This window comes from Chionomys nivalis, chromosome 9 (genome assembly GCF_950005125.1).
Source record: "Chionomys nivalis chromosome 9, mChiNiv1.1, whole genome shotgun sequence".
Taxonomy (NCBI): Eukaryota; Metazoa; Chordata; class Mammalia; order Rodentia; family Cricetidae; genus Chionomys; species Chionomys nivalis.
In genome coordinates, this window is record NC_080094.1 from 47,026,296 (window position 1) to 47,043,873 (window position 17,578).

The 17,578-nt window shown below is 42.3% G+C and overlaps 1 protein-coding gene across 1 annotated transcript in view; it reads right to left on the minus strand.

Moving 5' to 3' along the window:
* Window positions 1–17,578, minus strand: part of Acoxl (acyl-CoA oxidase like) — a 296,568-nt gene that overhangs the window by 246,297 nt on the left and 32,693 nt on the right. Inside the window, exons 3-5 of the mRNA XM_057781242.1 lie at window positions 6,692–6,775; window positions 2,937–3,023; window positions 2,269–2,367 (exon numbers count right to left, since the gene is read on the minus strand). Of these exons, the coding sequence (XP_057637225.1) occupies window positions 2,269–2,367; window positions 2,937–3,023; window positions 6,692–6,775 (270 nt within the window). The remainder of the gene's footprint in view (window positions 1–2,268; window positions 2,368–2,936; window positions 3,024–6,691; window positions 6,776–17,578) is intronic.

Sequence of the window (17,578 nt, forward strand, 5' to 3'; positions counted from 1 at the left end):
GTCTCTTGGGCTAGTTCCACTCCCTGTTAGCAGTTTTCCTTAGCAGGTATCCCATGGGTCTGGCATCTCCAATATCTTGGGGTCTCCAAGGCCATCCAGGTTTCAACTTCACAGCTTTATGTAATGGTCTCTCCAGGTCTCCATTTAGGGACACTCATGACACCTGCCTGACCTCAACAACTTTCTTAGTCACAGAGACAAATTCCATAGCCCCTTTCTTCTATCCTTAACTCCAGAACCACATGACTGAAGCTGCCAACTTCTGCTGCTTACTGGGACTGGAACATGGCCTTCCTCATTCAATTACATCTTCACCAACTTTCTCTTTTCAATGGTTTCCTTTGCAGCCTAAGCTTGGCTGTCTTGAAGTTGGATCTGTAGACCAGGCTGGCCTCAGAGATCTGCCAGCCTCCACCTCTGGAGTGCTGAGATTAAAGGTATCTACCACCATATCCAGCTCTAAGCTTTTCTTTAATTCCTTTTCCCAAGTTGGAAACTTAGCTGAGTGGGATAGTTCCCTGAAGTCACCACTCCCTTTATTCCATTTCTTAATCTGTCTTTCTCCTTGAATGCGGGATTTAAAACCATTCCATTTCCTGTTGCTCCCTTTCTCCTCAAATTTTACATTTTGTATTTTGCCTTCTTTAATTTGCTCCCTTTTAGTATAAATCTTCATTAGAGTTATCACTAATAACCACATGACACAGTCTATACTAGACTATTAAAGAGATTTCCTCTGCCAATGGAATTAATCCACAACTCTTTACTTTAGCCTCAGGTAGACTCTTTGAACAAGTGCAAAAAGCAGCCACATTCTTCACTAAATATCACAAGAATTATCTCGAGGCAACATACTAAAATTCTTATCCTCTGAAACATTTTGATCTAGGCCCCCAAGTTCATCAAATCACACTCAGCACCACTGTCTTCCATGTTCCTATTAGTATGGTCCATTAGACATTGCTTAAAGTGTTCCAAATGCTTTCCTAATCCATAGTTCCAATGTTCATATTCCTTCAAACAAAAATATGGTCAAGCCTATCACAGTAATATCCTAGTCCCTGGTACCAACTTCCATCTTTTATAGAGTTTTTATTGCTGTGAAGAGACACCATGACCATGGCAATTCTTATAAAGGAAAACATTTAATTGGAGTTGCTTATAGTTCAGAGGTTTGGTCCACTATCATTATGGTGGGACATGGTGGCATGCAGGCAGACATGGTGCTGGAGAAGGAGCTGAAAATTCTATATTTTGATCCCAAGGTAACAGGAAGTGAACTGAGACACTGGACAAAGCTTGAGCACAGGAGACCTCAAAGCCCACTCTCATGGTGACATACTTCCTCTATCCAACAAGGCCACATCTACTTCAATGAGACCATACCTCCAAATAGTGCCACTCCCTATGAGTTTATAGAGACCAATTAAATTCAAGATACCACACACAAAAAGAACACTGCATAATGCAGTTAATTGGCCCTCTATCTGCATGAATCCCCATATCACGGGATTCAACCAACTATGTATTGAGATATATTTTAATTACATCTATACTTACTACCTACAGACAAGGTTTTATTATCATCGTTCCATAAACAATACAGTTTAACAGATGCGTAACATCAGTATTATAGTAAGTATTAGAAGTCATCAAAAATGATCTAAATACATCATTTTTATACAAAATGGAGGAGGTCTGGCAGGTCCTACACAAATACTATGCTACTTATATAAAGAAATTGAGCGTCTGTGTATTTTAGACTTTTCAGAGGTTCCTAAAAGCTGTGATATCCATGAATACTGAGGAACAACTGTGACAGCATAGAGGACTTATCAGAAAAATCTCAACTCTTGGTGTGCTGCCATGTGCTCCAGGCAGAAACAGCAAAGACATCTCCTCCTTTCTCCATAGACTACTGTTGGAAGAAGAACAATGTGGCTACATGGAAACATTACGAGGGAATAACTAAAGAGTACGGTGCAGAGCTGTGTCCTGTTGGTGGCAGGAAGTGTGTAGCATAGGCTGGTATTACTTCCAAAGGTTGAGCTCATGTCCATCCATAAAACAACCTGTTCTGAGCCTAAGCTTCCCAACCAGAGCACATGCTGAGGATGTGGAGCCAGGCTCAGGATGATGGGGTGGTCTGTCCAGGTCTCCTATTGCAGGGAATCATGCTGAGGGTGTGGAGCCAGGCTCAGGACGATGGGGTGGTCTGTGCAGGTCCCCTATTGCAGGGAACCATGAAACAGGAAACAGATCCCTCACCTGATTGTCAAGGTCAAAGGTAGCCTCAGTCTGGATCTGTCTCACGTTGCTCCCATGGCCTTTCTCGGTCATTGCAAACATCCCGGTATACTTCAGCTCCTGAAATTTAGGAAATATTAAAAGGAATTTAGATGGTCAGAGGAACTTTAACTGAAGACCTCAGGACACTAACAATATTAGCAAGGAAAGGAGAAGAAAGCCGGAAACAACCATAAAAACATATTTTGTTGATGTTTATTATGCATTTGGGAATATGACAGATGAGCCTGGAAAGATGGTTCCACAGTTCAGAGCACTTGCTGCTTTGCAGAGGACCTAGGTTCAGTTCCCAGCACCCACATAATAGCTTCCAACAATCCATAACTCGAGTTCCAGAGGATCCAACACCCACTTCCAGCCTCTGAAGGCATCACACACTCATGTGGTACACAAACATACAGCCAGGTAAAATATCCATACACATAAACAGTTTTTAATCTTTAAAAAAAAGAACATGACAGATGTAGATGTAGTATGTAAAAAGATAGTCTTGAAATTCTCATTTGGGTCAAAATGTTTGCAGACTTGAATTCTGTTTTGTTTCTAATCAAACAGACACACAAAAGTACTATGATTTTGTTTTTTTAAATCTCCATGGAAAAAGCTATCTGCTAAAGTAAGCATCATACCTTGAGTTGCTGATACCACTTGATAACATGTTCAGAACTTCCAAGATTGAGGATGGTACCGCCAAATAGGAAAGAAATGACTCCACACTAGAAACAAGGACAGTACAAACAATGACAAGCCACAGTCAACTGCTTAGCAACAGCTAGACCCATTGGTCAAAATCCATTCAAGGATTGATTTTGTTGTGATATTTTGTGTTCTGACTAATAAAGCTTGCCTGGAGACCAAAGGGTGGATCTAGCCACAAGTTAACAGTATGGGTCTGAAGGGCTGTACAGACAGGAAGTGAACAGGTTGGGCAGAGAGAGGAAGTGATAAGGTGGGGTGTAGACAGGATCTCAGCCCTTTTCGGTCAAAGGAGTTGGAGAGGTTAAGAGGTGGCTGTGGTTGCTACTTTACTTCTCTGATCTTTCAGCTTTTACCCTGATATCTGACACTAGGTTTCCATTATTAAGACTAATTAGGATCGCACTTCAGGGTATCTCTAGGAATCCTTCACGCTACACAGGTCTTTCTCTGCCCTTTTTATTTGGGGGTGTGGGGGGGTTCTCAAGACAAGGTTTCTCTCTGTAGCTTTGGTTGCTGTCCTGGAACCCAAGTGCTGGGATTAAAGGAATGTGCCACCACTGTCCGGGAAAGATTGTTTGTTTGTTTGTTTTGTTGTTGTTGTGGCCACCAAGACACAATGGAATCTAGAGCCAGGGAGACCTGAGGCAGATGATTGCCAGCTCACCTCGAGGTGGTGAATGAAGCCAACATACGATGATGGGGTTGAAGAAAGAAGATGGCCAAGAGGTTTGAGAACTCAGGGCTCACTCACCAGTGGAATTCTTTAATGAGAATAATTAAGTCTATTTTGCCTAATCAAGTTTAAACTGGATCTTTCGGTGGGCAGAAGGGGTCCATTGTACCCACACATTTGGAAAATGGAATCAATCCAAAATGGTATTTTTTTTCCTTTGTGTCTAGTTTTAAAGACAATATTTTACTCAAGTTAAGGCAAGTTGAATTTTCCTCTCCTAAACCTCTGTGGTTGATGGTGAATGTATACATTATCATATATTTCTTTTCTAGATTTTTAACGTTTTCCTCTTCCTTGGGAATGGGAAAAACTAGAATATTTTTGTACATGCTTGAAAAGTTTCCATTCACTAGCTACGTTAGTAAGCAGTTAGGCCAGGGTGGCCTGTGCCTTCGAAGGAAAGTGGCCAGTTCGTAGATAGCATCTGTGCCACTTCCACTCACACAACCAAGAAATGTGTGGGGACTTCCCCTCACAAAAGCAGTCTTCAAACAGCAGACAACAAGACCAAGTTCACGAAGAGTACCAGAGTGTTCCTGAGCTGGTGACCTCTGGCCTGACATGGTCACAGCAGTGCCTCCCAGGAGGAGCACAAACAGTTTTCTAACCAGAAAACTGAGTCAGGCAGGTAAGTAGTGGTGGTGGTGGTGAGGAAAGGAGTGGAGAGATTCAGGGTAAATTCTGGAGACAAGATGATGAGTTGGATTTGGGAAGAGAAGGGGTACTCTGGGGTTACCTGGTCTTTGGCTGAGTGACCGTGTCCATGAAAGCCCATTAGCTGTGTTGGAGAAGCTTGCGAGAGTTGGCATGAACAGGGAGGAGATATCTTCAATGAAGATAGAGGGACAGAGATACTGCAACTGGCCAGAGATGAACATATATCCAGACTGTCGTCCCAGAAGACACTGTGTCCACTGCTGTCAAAACCATCCTATCTCCTTTCCCTAGTAAACCTCAGGGGCAGAACACTAAGAAGCCCACCTGTGTTGAGACAAACTGAGGAAAGCAGTTGAGACACCTTATGAAAGAAAACCCCAACTGCAAACATGCACTCTACATGTACTGTTTTGGGTGTCTCTCTCTCTCCTTTTTTCATAATCTGGAGAAGAAAAAGGATGGTCGCAACATCAGGAGTATGAAGCAATAACCACAGCATGCCCAGAAAAGGCTGGCAGCAGCCTCCACAGGCTCCCACTGGAGATGCCTAAAGACTGGCACCTGAGCTCAGGGCAGTATCACAAGACAAATAATGAACCTCGGCCAGAGCCTCGACATACACATGGGGATGAGAAGGTGATTCTGGTCATCAGAGCAGAGTGCTTGTTGGCCTCTCCTCAATCCACCAGTGAAGCCACCATCTGGTAGATAGTTAACGAGGGCTCCTGGGTGGAATGGTGAGAAGGCTTAGTCAGCAAAGGGCTTGCCTTTTAACCACAGGGACCCGAGTTTGACCCCAGAACCTCCATTAAAAAATATGCAGGTGCCATGGCATGCATTTCTAGTCTCAATGCTGGGAAAGCAGACAGGAGGATCTCCAGGACTCACTGGCCAGTCAACCTAGGCTACTCAGTGAGTTCTTGGCCAGTAAAGACTCCTGTTTCCTTTTTTATTTATTTTTTATTTATTTTTTTTTTTTGAAACAGAGTATCCAGGAGCTAGCAAGATGGTTCAGGGGATATTGTTGCCAAGCCTGATGATCGGAGTTCAGTCCCCAGAATCTGCATGGTGGAAGGAGAGAACTGATTCCAACAAATTGTCCTCTGACCTCCATAGGAACACCATTATGTGTTCATATTCTGTCTGTCTGTCTGTCTGTCTCTCTCTCTTGATCTCCCTCTCCCTTTCTCTTCCCCAACCCTTCTTCTCTCTCTTTCAATACATAAACAACCTAATTATATAAAAAAAAAATATGGCTGAGAAATGACATCACAGTTGCCCTTTGGCTTCCATACACAAGCACGCGGTTGCAAGTGCACCCACACAGACACACAGACACACAGACACAGACACACACAGACACACACACACACACACACACACCCTATCCACATCTCAAAAGGTTATACCAAGAGGAGCAGTACTTGGGAATGTATTATCCCTGCCCACTTCCTGTCCTGCTCTTTGCCTCCTGGTCTGCTGTGTTTTCGATTGTCTGCTATACACTCTTGCCGCCATGGCACCACCTGCTTCACCACGCCTTCTCAGCTGCAACAAGCTGAAACCAGGAACCAAAATAAATCATCCCTCCTTGTGTTGTTTTCAGAGGCATTTGGGTCACTGTGAAGCAAAAGTAGCTAATACCATTGAACTTCCATGTAGGCTGATGAGAAAGCAGTAGTGCTCTCCATGATGTGACACATATGTAAAAAAAAAAAAAACAAATAAAAGTTTCAAGGGTTTAATTTTCTAACCCACATATTTAAATTATTTAAATCAATGAAGGCCATGACTTGGGACAATATAGATCAATCTCGGCAGTGATATCTAAGTGAAGAAAGTAAGTCACAAACATTTATGGTACTGTCTTTATAAAATAAAGACAAATGAAGCTGAGGTAGTGGTGGTGCACACCTTAAATTCCAGCACTCAGAGGCAGAGGCAGGCTAATCTTTGTGAGTTCCAGGACAGCCAAGGCTACACAGAGAAATCCAAAGAAGAAGAGGAGGAGGAGGAAGAGGTGGAGGAAATTAAGACAAATGGGAATAATCAATTAATACACTATATATGAATTAATGAAAACAATATGAAAAAACAAGAAAAGCATCAGACTGCACTAGTGATCCCAGCACTTGGGAGACAGAGGCAGGAGTTCAAGGTCAGCCTAGGCCATAGGAAAACTGTCTCAAAGCAAACAAAGCAAAAAGCAAAGAAGAGAGGATGGCTGACAATAGTGAAAAAGCAGGAGAGCAGGTCTGGGGCAACAAACTCCACAGAAGCAGGACTGTTTCTCACCTTCACACAGGTGGCCGGGTCCGCTATGCAGACCACTTCTCCCAGGGCAAAGCTTCGGCTGATGAAATTCTTCCTTCTTTCTTCCTGAAAATATAATAGACCTAATATCAAGATTTACTGCTGATCTTCTGACCTCGAAAAAAATATATATATAATATATAAATAATGGGTAATATACATAATACTTTCACAAAAAAACAACACAACACAATTTTAAGTTAGGAAAGCATCTCATCGCTCTTCTGAAAATAAATGTTTTCATCTTGTGTCAATGTGGCCTTTGGTCTCTGACCATTTGGGTGTGGTATTCAAGAACTTTTTTCCTTTTTTTTATTTTATTTATTTATTTATTTATTTATTTATTTATTTATTTATTTATTTTTGGATTTTCGAGACAGGGTTTCTCCATAGCTTTTGGTTCCTGTCCTGGAACTACCTCTTGTAGACCAGACTGGCCTCGAACTCACAGAGATCCGCCTGCCTCTGCCTCCCAAGTGCTGGGATTAAAGGCGTGCACCACTACCGCCCCGCACTTTTTTCCTTTTTTAAGCTTTCTAAAAAAAACATTTATTTAGGGGTATGTGCAACACAGTACATGTGTAGAGGTCAGAGGCCAACTTGCAAGTGTCAATTCTCTCCTACTGCAATGTGGGTCCTAAGGATCTAAACTGGGTCATCAGGGTGGGCAGCAAGTGCCTTTACCGGCTATTTCACCATGAAGAGCCCCACAACCTCTTTTCTTACACAACAGGAAGGCAGCTTCTTGAGGACAGACTCTTTGTCCCCATATCCTATGTCCCCAAGGCTTTATTTAGCCTTGACCAAGCTTGTCCCTGACTTCCCAGTATGTTCCCACTGCAGTATAGGCAGCCAAAACATCCTGCCTTGTTACTCCAAGTGTCCCCACAGCAACACCGATGTGAAGAAAATCCTGTAGAAAACCTGAGAACAGCCGGGCGGTGGTGGCGCACGCCTTTAATCCCAGCACTCGCGAGGCAGAGGCAGGCGGATCTCTGGGAGTTCGAGGCCAGCCTGGTCTACAAGAGCTAGTTCTGGGACAGGCACCAAAGCTACAGAGAGACCCTGTCTCAAAAAAACAAAAACAAAAAAAAAAAAAAAGAAAGAAAAAAGAAAACCTGGGAACATTTTAGATAAAGGAAAAGTAATGGTCTTCTCTTCTTAAGCATAGGCCACTGTTGGGTTTGATTTGTGATTTTAAAACCATGAGGTCCTGGTCTCTCATCCCTGCTGAGTCTCTTCCTATCACAACATCAATAACTTCCAAAGCTCAGTGAGCAGACAGCAGATGGTTCTCAACTGTTTAAATATATATAAATATGTTATATTTAAACATATAAATGCAATATATATATATATATATATGCAATTCTAGCAGCACTAGAGATTCTAGCAGAGACAGGAGGATGCTAATGGCTCTTTAACCAGCCAATCTTCTGAGCTCTACATTCAGTGAGAGAGCCTGTCTCAAAATATACAGTAGAGAGTGACAGAGAAAGACACCCAACAATGACCTCTGACCTACACACACACACACACACACACACACACACTTTTCAAAACAAGCCAGAAGCAACATTCCCAGAGAAGGTGATAGCCTGTTGAGTGGACAATTTGCAATTATTCATTATTGGAATTTATGTGAGCTGTCCTTACAGGCCAGTTTCTTCTGAGACCCCCACCAACAAAACTGATACTGGTTGCTTATGTGTGCAAGTATGTGCATCTATTTGTGCACACATGTATTTGTGTATCCAGGTGTGGGCACATCTATCTTGTATATATTGTGTGCATAAACCTCCACGTGTATGTGTGTGCATGTTCCCTTAAATATGCATGCATGTCTTAGTGTGTGTTTCTATACACACATTCACATGTGGGCTTGTGCATGTGTATTGCCCCACCGGCAGCAAGACAAGACCAGCCTTCTCTGGATGACGATTTCCACACTGGCTTCAACTCTCTCCCTAGGCATCCTCCATATTTTTCCTTCCCTCAGGCTTTTACAATGTTTCTCTCAAGTATTATTAATTCCATCAAACACCATTCTGTCAAAAAGCATGCTTCTCAACATGGCTGCAACCCAACACATCTTGTATTGATTATTTCCTAAAATACCTCCAGGCTCTCGCAGAAACCCTTGCGTGGCTCTGGCCTGGGGTTGCACTGAAGAGTCAGTTACAAGTAGATAATGAAAAACAACTGTAGCAGATACCTGCAGACATTTTCAGTGTCCTCTGTTTCACCAATCCTTAGAACAACCCCAACATAAAAGATGGAAAAGCCTATGCTCAGAAAATCAAGTGACTAACCCAACCAGAGTCACCTGACCCAAACAAGGGTCAGAAACTAGAACTTCAGAGCTCATGAGGATGTCTTGCTACCACCTCTCATTGTCCTTCATTATTAAAGACTCTGGTTACCCAGTCTTCATCACCATTTTATTTCGTACCACCAGAGAGAACTCAACATCATCCTGTCAAGGTGTCCCCATGCCATCTTTCTGAGGCATGCTATCTATAGTCACATGGACAAACATCCCTTTGCTTTCAATCACTTGCTCTGCCTTTTCTAGACACAAACCATCAAAGGGATGTGCATAGTGGCATATGCCTGAAATCCCAGCACTCAGGAGGCAGAGGAAAGATCCAGGTCAGCCTAGTCTGAACAGAAATTTCACAGCAGTCAGAGCTACAGAGAAAAACCCTATGTCTAAATAATTATTAGATAAATATGTAGGTAGGTAGATAGATAGATAGATAGATAGATAGATAGATAGATAGATAGATAGATAGGTGATAGTAAATCCCTTAGAAATATCAGGTGGAGATGGTTTTTTTCATTCTGATAATTCACACTATTGATGAAGGAATATAATTTTGTTACTAGTAACATCCAATTGTGACCATTTTTACTCACAAGTTTGAAGCTAAGTGCAAGCACATGTGTTGAATTCACCCATCTTGGAGCATTTGAAATTGTTTATTATGATGACTTCCCTTCCCCTGTCTCCACAGGAGACAGCCATGTTTATTATTAGACCTGATGGGAAACGTCAGTAGGAGTTTGCCATTCCCTGGCGTTAACTCGAGTATGTGCTTGGGCTGGTTCGTTTTCAAGAAGTCAGATCAAAGTTCTGAAACCTGGACTGGGTTTGATTTGATTGACCATATTGCTGGCGTATATTTCTAACATCATCTATACACATAAATTTTCTTGTCTTTAATTAGCTAATTGCTTAAGTAATAGCCATTATTGGCAAATTTACCCTCTCCTTAAATTGGCAGCACTAGCTGCGTTGGCTGCATTGTTTGGGATCAATCATTAATCAATGTATTTTTTGCATCTTTTTAAATATGTCTGCTATATCAATAGCTACCTTCATTCACATTTGATATATTCAAACCAAACTCAATGACTATATAGTCTTATAAATTTACCATTTTAAAGGATAGTAAATCCATAAATGTATAAACAATAATTCAAACTTTTATTATATCTGAACTTGAAGTCCATGCCATCAAACACATCTGTGTAGTAATTTCAACTTCAAACAGAAGGAAGACAGTTTGTCCTAAAATACTCTCTTCAGGGCATTTATATAGCAGATCTCTATGCTGTGATATTCTGCTACAAACTCTGGGGAGAAAAAAAAAAGTCTTCTAAACCTAGAGGTATCCCTGAAACACATGTCCATTTCCTCAGTGAAAATCAATCAGGTTCAGAACTGTTGGAAGTGTGGAATTTGTGTTGCCTTCCCTCGGATGCTAGCATGTCCACAAGAACTCCTCCGCACCCACAAGCAGCCTGCAGTAGGTTCCCACCAGTTGTAAATGAGGGTGCTTAATACTGTTTCCCCTTGAAGATGCAGCCTTCTGTCTGCCTTGCTTTTCCACCTGTGGGCTGATGGAGGACAGTACGGCAGCCTACACACAAGACTACCATTTGTGCACAGTTCAAAACCATTGTTATTTTATAGCGTTTTGGGCATTTCACATCCATGAAGTAGAAACCAGGACCTGCAATGGGCACCTTTTCCCGAGTTTCTTCTTCTTTTCTAAAGTGGGATGAAGGAGATCATTTGTGAGAGGCATGTCCTCATGGGAGGTCATGACCAATTTTCCATTTTCAATGAAGACCAATTTATCACTTTTGCTTATGCATATTCAACGGGATCTAGGTAATGCGTTTTCCCTCTCCCACTTCCCCTCCTCTTCCCTCTCCCCATCCCCCCCTCTTTCTTTCCACCTCTCTAAGGAACTCTTGCCTATCCTAAAGTCAAAAAAATGTTCTTTGTTCTTCCGTGAGCTGATTTTAAGGTTTGTGTTCCAAAAAACTACATAATACACTCTAATTATTTTTGCATGTAGTGTGAAGTAGGGAATATAGGTTTACTTTTTTCTATTTACTTCAGCATCATTTATTACAAAGATGTTTCTTTTCTTGTTATGTTGCCTTGGCAAAACTCTGAAGAATAAAGCAACTAATCAAATGTGTATTTCTGCCATGACTCTTAATTATGTTCCCTTGATATGTCTGTCTGTTTTTTGTTTTGTTTTTGTTTTTGGAGACAGGGTTTCTCTGTGTAGCTTTGGACCCTGTCCTGGAACTCACTCTGTAGACCAGGTTGGCCTTGAATTCACAGAGATTCCACCTGCCTCTGCCTCCCCAGTGCTGAGATTAAAGGCGTGCACCACCACCACCAAGCCACTATGTCTGTCTCTTTTATCAGCGTCACATAAAGCTTTCTAATGAGGCTTGAACTCATGTAATGAGAGCCTACCAGCTTTGCTCTGTTACAGAATTATTTTAACCATTCTAGGTCCTTTGCATATCCATAGGCATTTGGAATCAACCAGTAAATTGTAATGATGGCTCCAGAACACCTCCAGAATCAGTCTCACGCCATGCCTTTCCCAGTGATGAGAGCCTCCAGAGACCCCCAGTACCATCTCAAGAAAATTGAATCATTTCGGCGTAGCCTCTGTCTGGCTTTAATGTCCCGTGACAGTTACTAAGATCACAGAGTAGAGGCTCTGAACAGAAGGCTGGAAACATTTGGTAGCAAAGGCTAGCCATGTTCTTCATGTACTTTTCCTCCCAGGGCTGATAAAAGTGATATTCCCGTGGCTTTATCTAAGGGCAGTGTCCATGTCATGAAAACATTACTGCAGCATTCTGACAAAGCAATATTCTCCCAGATTCTTGCCTCAAACATGATATACGTTCCCTTGGTGACAGAGGCCTCCCACGTCCCTACCCTTGTACCTGCATTTGGAAATGTTTCCAGTCAAAGAGTAATCCCAGAATTAGTCAATACTGACAGCGTGCCATAATGAGTTTTTCTATTGGCCTCACCATCTCAGTGCCTGGGACTTCCTTCCTGTGAGTGCCAACTCCAGCATCTGACCATCATCTTAATGGAAATTAATGATGGCTTATCCATGTTTGTCCTCGGGCAAATATCGCTCAAGTCACTTCACATTTTGAAAGATTGTGTTTTAAAAACCGGGTAGTAAATCACAGTATCATTGAGTGCTCACTTAGCACTTGCTATTGCCAAGTGCTGTATGCAGAACCTAACATGTGGGGGGATGTCATTTGATCCTCCCATGCGCCCTTCAACATGAGTGATGGAAACCAAGGCTCAGAGAAGCAAGAAAGTCACCTGAGGGCTTGGGTTTCTTGACGAAGAAGCCAAGGATGAACCTTCATCTATCTGACTCCAAAATGGGAGAGAAAACTACATTTTGACTACCCCAAATTAATGTAAAGGCAATATACAAATATATATGTATATATAGACATACACATATATATATGAAGTGCACTTAAAAAGTTAACACTAGAATACATAAGCCCATTATTAATTATATATGTTATTATGTATAAGTCTGTGTGTATGTATAATTTTAATTTTCCTGAAGTGAATATCTCTTACTTTGATAATGTAAATTTTCAACATTTCTTCCAGTGAATTTTGTGAATTTTTCTATAATCTCTATTTATAATTGTTTGACTTCTCCAAACTTCACAGCATAAATAGAAGGTGAAGAAGCAGGCTTGAAACATGGGTTAAGAAAAAGCTGATCTCAGTGCAGGAAGCAGAGAAATTAACGGTGTAGTGGTAAATCCAGTATGGCCCAGAACTCATGACCTCAACTGGACATGGCCAGCAGAAATCTGAAATCTGATTTCTCCAACTGCATGGCATCCCTTGTCCCTTCACTGGTCCTGATGGTAGGTTCTGATAGTTGGCCTTGGGTCCTGTATTCAAGCCTACTTTTGCTACGTAGCAAGAAAGATGCCAAGGGGAGCCTCCAGTGTTACCCATACCCGTGCTGAGACCATCCCAAATCACAACATCTTGCTCCCATACCCAAAAGTCAGGATGACTCCCACCCTACGTTAGAGTAGCTTCCCCTACCTTCATGTAAACCTTGAAGTTAGGAGTGGAAGCCTTCACAGCTTCCTGTGGCTGGCATCCATCCTGGCTTGCCCAGCTGGGCTGATTTTGCACTGCCCCTCACAACAGAAAGACTGTGTGGGGCAGAGCTTTACCACATTTGGGCTATGGAATCAATACAGGTATAATTTGACTTTCACCTCTGTTACTTCTAGCATTTAACTTTAGATAATTTAACCTGTTCTCTAACCATTAGCCCCATGGCCTGTGGCCCATAAAATAGAGAATCAAATTTTATGATTTTCCTGGATGGAGTATGATTTTGAGACAAGACCTTGTCATGCAGCCCAAAGTAGCCTTACATTTTTTACCCTCCTGCTTCAGCTTTCTGATGAGATTACCTGGGTAACTGTATGTACCACCATGCCCAGCTTGTGCAGCGTATTGCATAACATATGAAAAATACTTGCAGCTCTTTTCTGCTCGTGACCTATTTCTCCAGCCAGTCCTCCCACCCCAGTCTTCACTCTGATCCTTTTCCAGAATCTACCAGACCCAGTCCTTGAGCCTCCTCTCTTCTGTCAACACATTTGGGACTCCATCCAGCTTCGCAGCTCCTAATTCATCCCTGTACTCACGATTTTCTGCATCCTGTCCCTATACATCTCAAGTTTCTGATCATAGCTAAAAACTAACTCCTGACTTAGTGTCAAGCCAAGCACGGAAAAGTCTTCATCCTTCTCTCCCCTTTGTATCTCATCATCCATCAGCTGCTCCTACTGCTTTTCCAATTGAATTTCAGAAGACTCTCTAATTCAGCCACTTTGACCACAGCCACTCTGGTCCTGGCCAGCACCAGCTCTCTGTTCGGGGACTGAAAATCCCCTCAACTCTTGTCATTTTCAGTCCTGCCCCAGCAGCTAGGAAGGCTCCTGGCAAACTATCAGATCATGTCCTGCTCCACTCCGTCCTTCTAGAACCTTCCCATTTTATTCTATGAGGAAAGCTGAACCAATTAAAACCTCCTCATCCTCCTTTCTCCCAGCCTATGACAACCACTGTTCTCGTCTTTGTCTCCCTGACTCTGCTTACCCCACACACCTCTCACAGAGTCACAGTAACAACAGCCTCACTCTCTTTAGGCACAATGTCTGCAAGAGTCAGCCACGTAACAGCTGTCAAGTTTCCCTTACTTTTAAAACCTAGTTCTTTTTGGCATTACCTGCCTCATTTTGCTCATTCTTCCCTCTGCTGACAGACATTAGCTATTGTGCACAGCGATGCTGTTGACGTGGTGTGATGGAAAATGTCGGTTGTCAACTTGGTTGGATCTGGAATCAACTAAGAACCAAGCTTGCAAGGGTCTGTGGGGTCTTTCCGGGACGGAGTAACTGAATAGCACCTTCCAGGCAGCCTTGACATAAAGAAGTCCTGAGGAAAGCCCTGCTCCTGTAGATAACTCTGACCAAAACACATAGATACAAACATTTACCTGAGTCTGCTTTCAAGTGTTGGGGCATATGTTAAGAAATGGGATTTCTGTATCATGTGACTTAATTTTTAACAAAACGTTTAATTTTTAAGGAAATGCCATAGTGTCTTAAACAGAGGCTACATGACTTTATCCAGCATCAGCAACACATAAGGGTTCACATATTACATCCTTGAGGGTTTGTCTCATTTTTTTATAGACAGCTGTGTTAAAGGGTGTAAATCAGTGGTTCACAACCACTTTGGGTCTAATATCAGCTATTCTGTATATCAGATATTTGTGATCCATAACAGTTATGAAATAACACTGAAAATAATTTTATGGTTGGGGTCATCACGACATGAAGAACTGTATTAAAGGGTCACAGCCTTAGGAAAGTTGAGAATCATTGGTGTAAAGAAATGTGTAGCTCACTGCAGGTTTGATCTTTGATTTTCAAATGATTAATATCAGGCATCATTCTGTGTATTTATTGGTCATTTGCATAGTTTAATTAGAGACAAGTCATTTTTATACTTTAATTAGAGAAAGTCTCTTCAAGTCCTTTGGTCATTTAAAAACAAATTGTTGTCAGTGTTTTCTACATATAAGATCATGTCATCTAGCTGGGAAGTGGTGGCGAACACCTTTAATCCCAGCACTCAGGAGGGAGAGACAGGCAGATCTCTATGAGTTTGAAGCCAGCCTGGTCTACAGAGTGAGTTCCAGGACAGGCTTCAAAGCCACAGAGAAACCCTGTCTCAAAAAGGCGGGAGGGGGGTTATGTCATCTGTTATTTAATATAGTTGTTTGTAGTTGAATTGCGTGAGTTCCTTACATTTATGATTGTCTTAGAAACGTGATTTGCAAGTATTTCTCCCATCCCACGGACTGTCTCTTCACTCTGATGTCCGTGTTCCTTCAGTCTGCTCTGCTGTCACAGAATACCTGAGATTGGGTAATGTATAAAGAAAAGAAATTTATTCTTATAGTTAAGGGGCCTAGAAAGTCCAAGGCTGAAGGTCTTGCGTCTGACAAGTATCCTGCTGTACCATCCCATGGTGGAAGGCAGAACGAAAATGCACCCTTTACAAAGAACCAACTCCCATAACTAGCCCACTCCTGAGACAATGGCATTCATCCTTTGATGGAAGCTATGATGGCTATTCTTTGTTGTCAGCCGACTACATCTGGAAATGACAAAAACCCAGGCAGCTGAATACATCTGTGAGGGATTTTTCTTAAATCACTTGAAGTTGGACGATCCACCTTTAATCTGGGCCACACATTCTGGTGGCAGTCTATATAAAGGATGTGGAAGCAGGAAGCTTTTGCTCTTTGTCTGTTTGCCCTGGCTTTCATTGGCAAGTCCGTTCCTTCACTGGCATTGGAACCTACTTCTTCGGGATCCTGGCATACACTGAAACCAGTTGAGACATTCAGCCTGCAGGACTGAACACTAATCAATTATTGACATTTCCATTGCTAAAAAGCCATGATTAGACTAGCTGGGCCACATCCTGAAATTTGCAGTAATGAATCCCTCTTATATATAGAGAGATTTATTCTATTGGTTCTGTTCCTCTGAAGAGCACCCTGACTAACACAGGAGCGGAGTCTTGATATTCTAACCACATGCTAGAAGCTCCACCTCTCAAAACTGCTCTGGTGGACCTTAAGTTTCCAGCATGGAAGTCTGGAGGGATACATTCAATCCATATCACCTTGATGCACAAAATTGTAAGCCAGGCGTGACAGTGCATGCCAGTCAGTACTCTGAAGGCAGAGGCAGAAGGTAGATCTCTGTGAATTCAAAGTCACCCGGTCTATAAAGAGAGTTCCGGGTCAATCAGGCTACATAATAAAGCTTTGTATCAACAAGAAGGAACATTTTGATGCCCTCCAAGTAATCCTCAGTGTGTAAGTGCTCCACCTCTTCAGTTCATTTTATCCCCCAGTGTTGTGTTATTTTCATGCTTTAGTAAATAAAACTATTTACTTTTGATTGTGCTTTTTAACATACAGAAATGAAAAATAATTCTGTGTATTGATCTTATCTTGCAACTTTGCTGGATTTACTAGCTCTCACTTATTACTGTGGAATTATTACAGTAAGATCATGTCATCTGTCAGCAAAGACAATTTTATCTTTTTTCTCTCCACCCTATGTCTGATTTTAGTCACACGTCTGTCACTGCATGATGTGCCATAAATGTATATATTTATTACTCCACAGTGTCTCCTCCTATACTAAGCTATAAGCTCTACAAATGCCTGCTTTACTCCCTCCCCTTAGTGTTTGGCTCACAAAAGGAGCTAGTCAATAACTGTAAAATTACCTCACCTGGCACACAGATGGAACCTAACAAATGGTAGCAAGTCATAATTATTGTTACCTTTTACACAATACTTTACTGCAAACATAATAATTAGGTTTTCAAATAAAAAGATTTTATTTATGAAGAATGATCTCAGTATCAAGAAATAAGCAGCAGCACCAGGATCCCAGCTGGAGTCCCTTGGCAGGCAACTCACTCCCCAGCAGGCTCTTGGAAGAAATCCCTGTGGTCCTCACAGATGACAACACACTTCGAATGCCAATCTACACAGAGGGACTTCTATAAACAGTCCACTCCATCCTGTCATCTCTGCTCAACTCTTCCACAATATCCCATGGGACCAGGGCTGGCCTGGCCAGAGTGCTGGCCAAGTGGCCAGCATCCAAGTCTGTGGAGCTGGAGCTGGGACAAAGACTCCTGCCAAAAGCAGCACAGAGGACCGAGATCCAGGGCGGGCTGTCACAGCCTGGTAGGAAAAGCCAGGGATCCAGGACAAACAGAAGCCAGAGGGCCAAAAACGAAGCCAAGGCCAAGGTCAAAGAGGAAAGATCTCAGAGAGAGCAAGTCGGGAGCCAACACAGGGACTGGTGGGGGAAGGCTTCTCTGTCACGATCCAGATGACCAATAAGGACCGGGGTTGGTGTTTGGGGCCT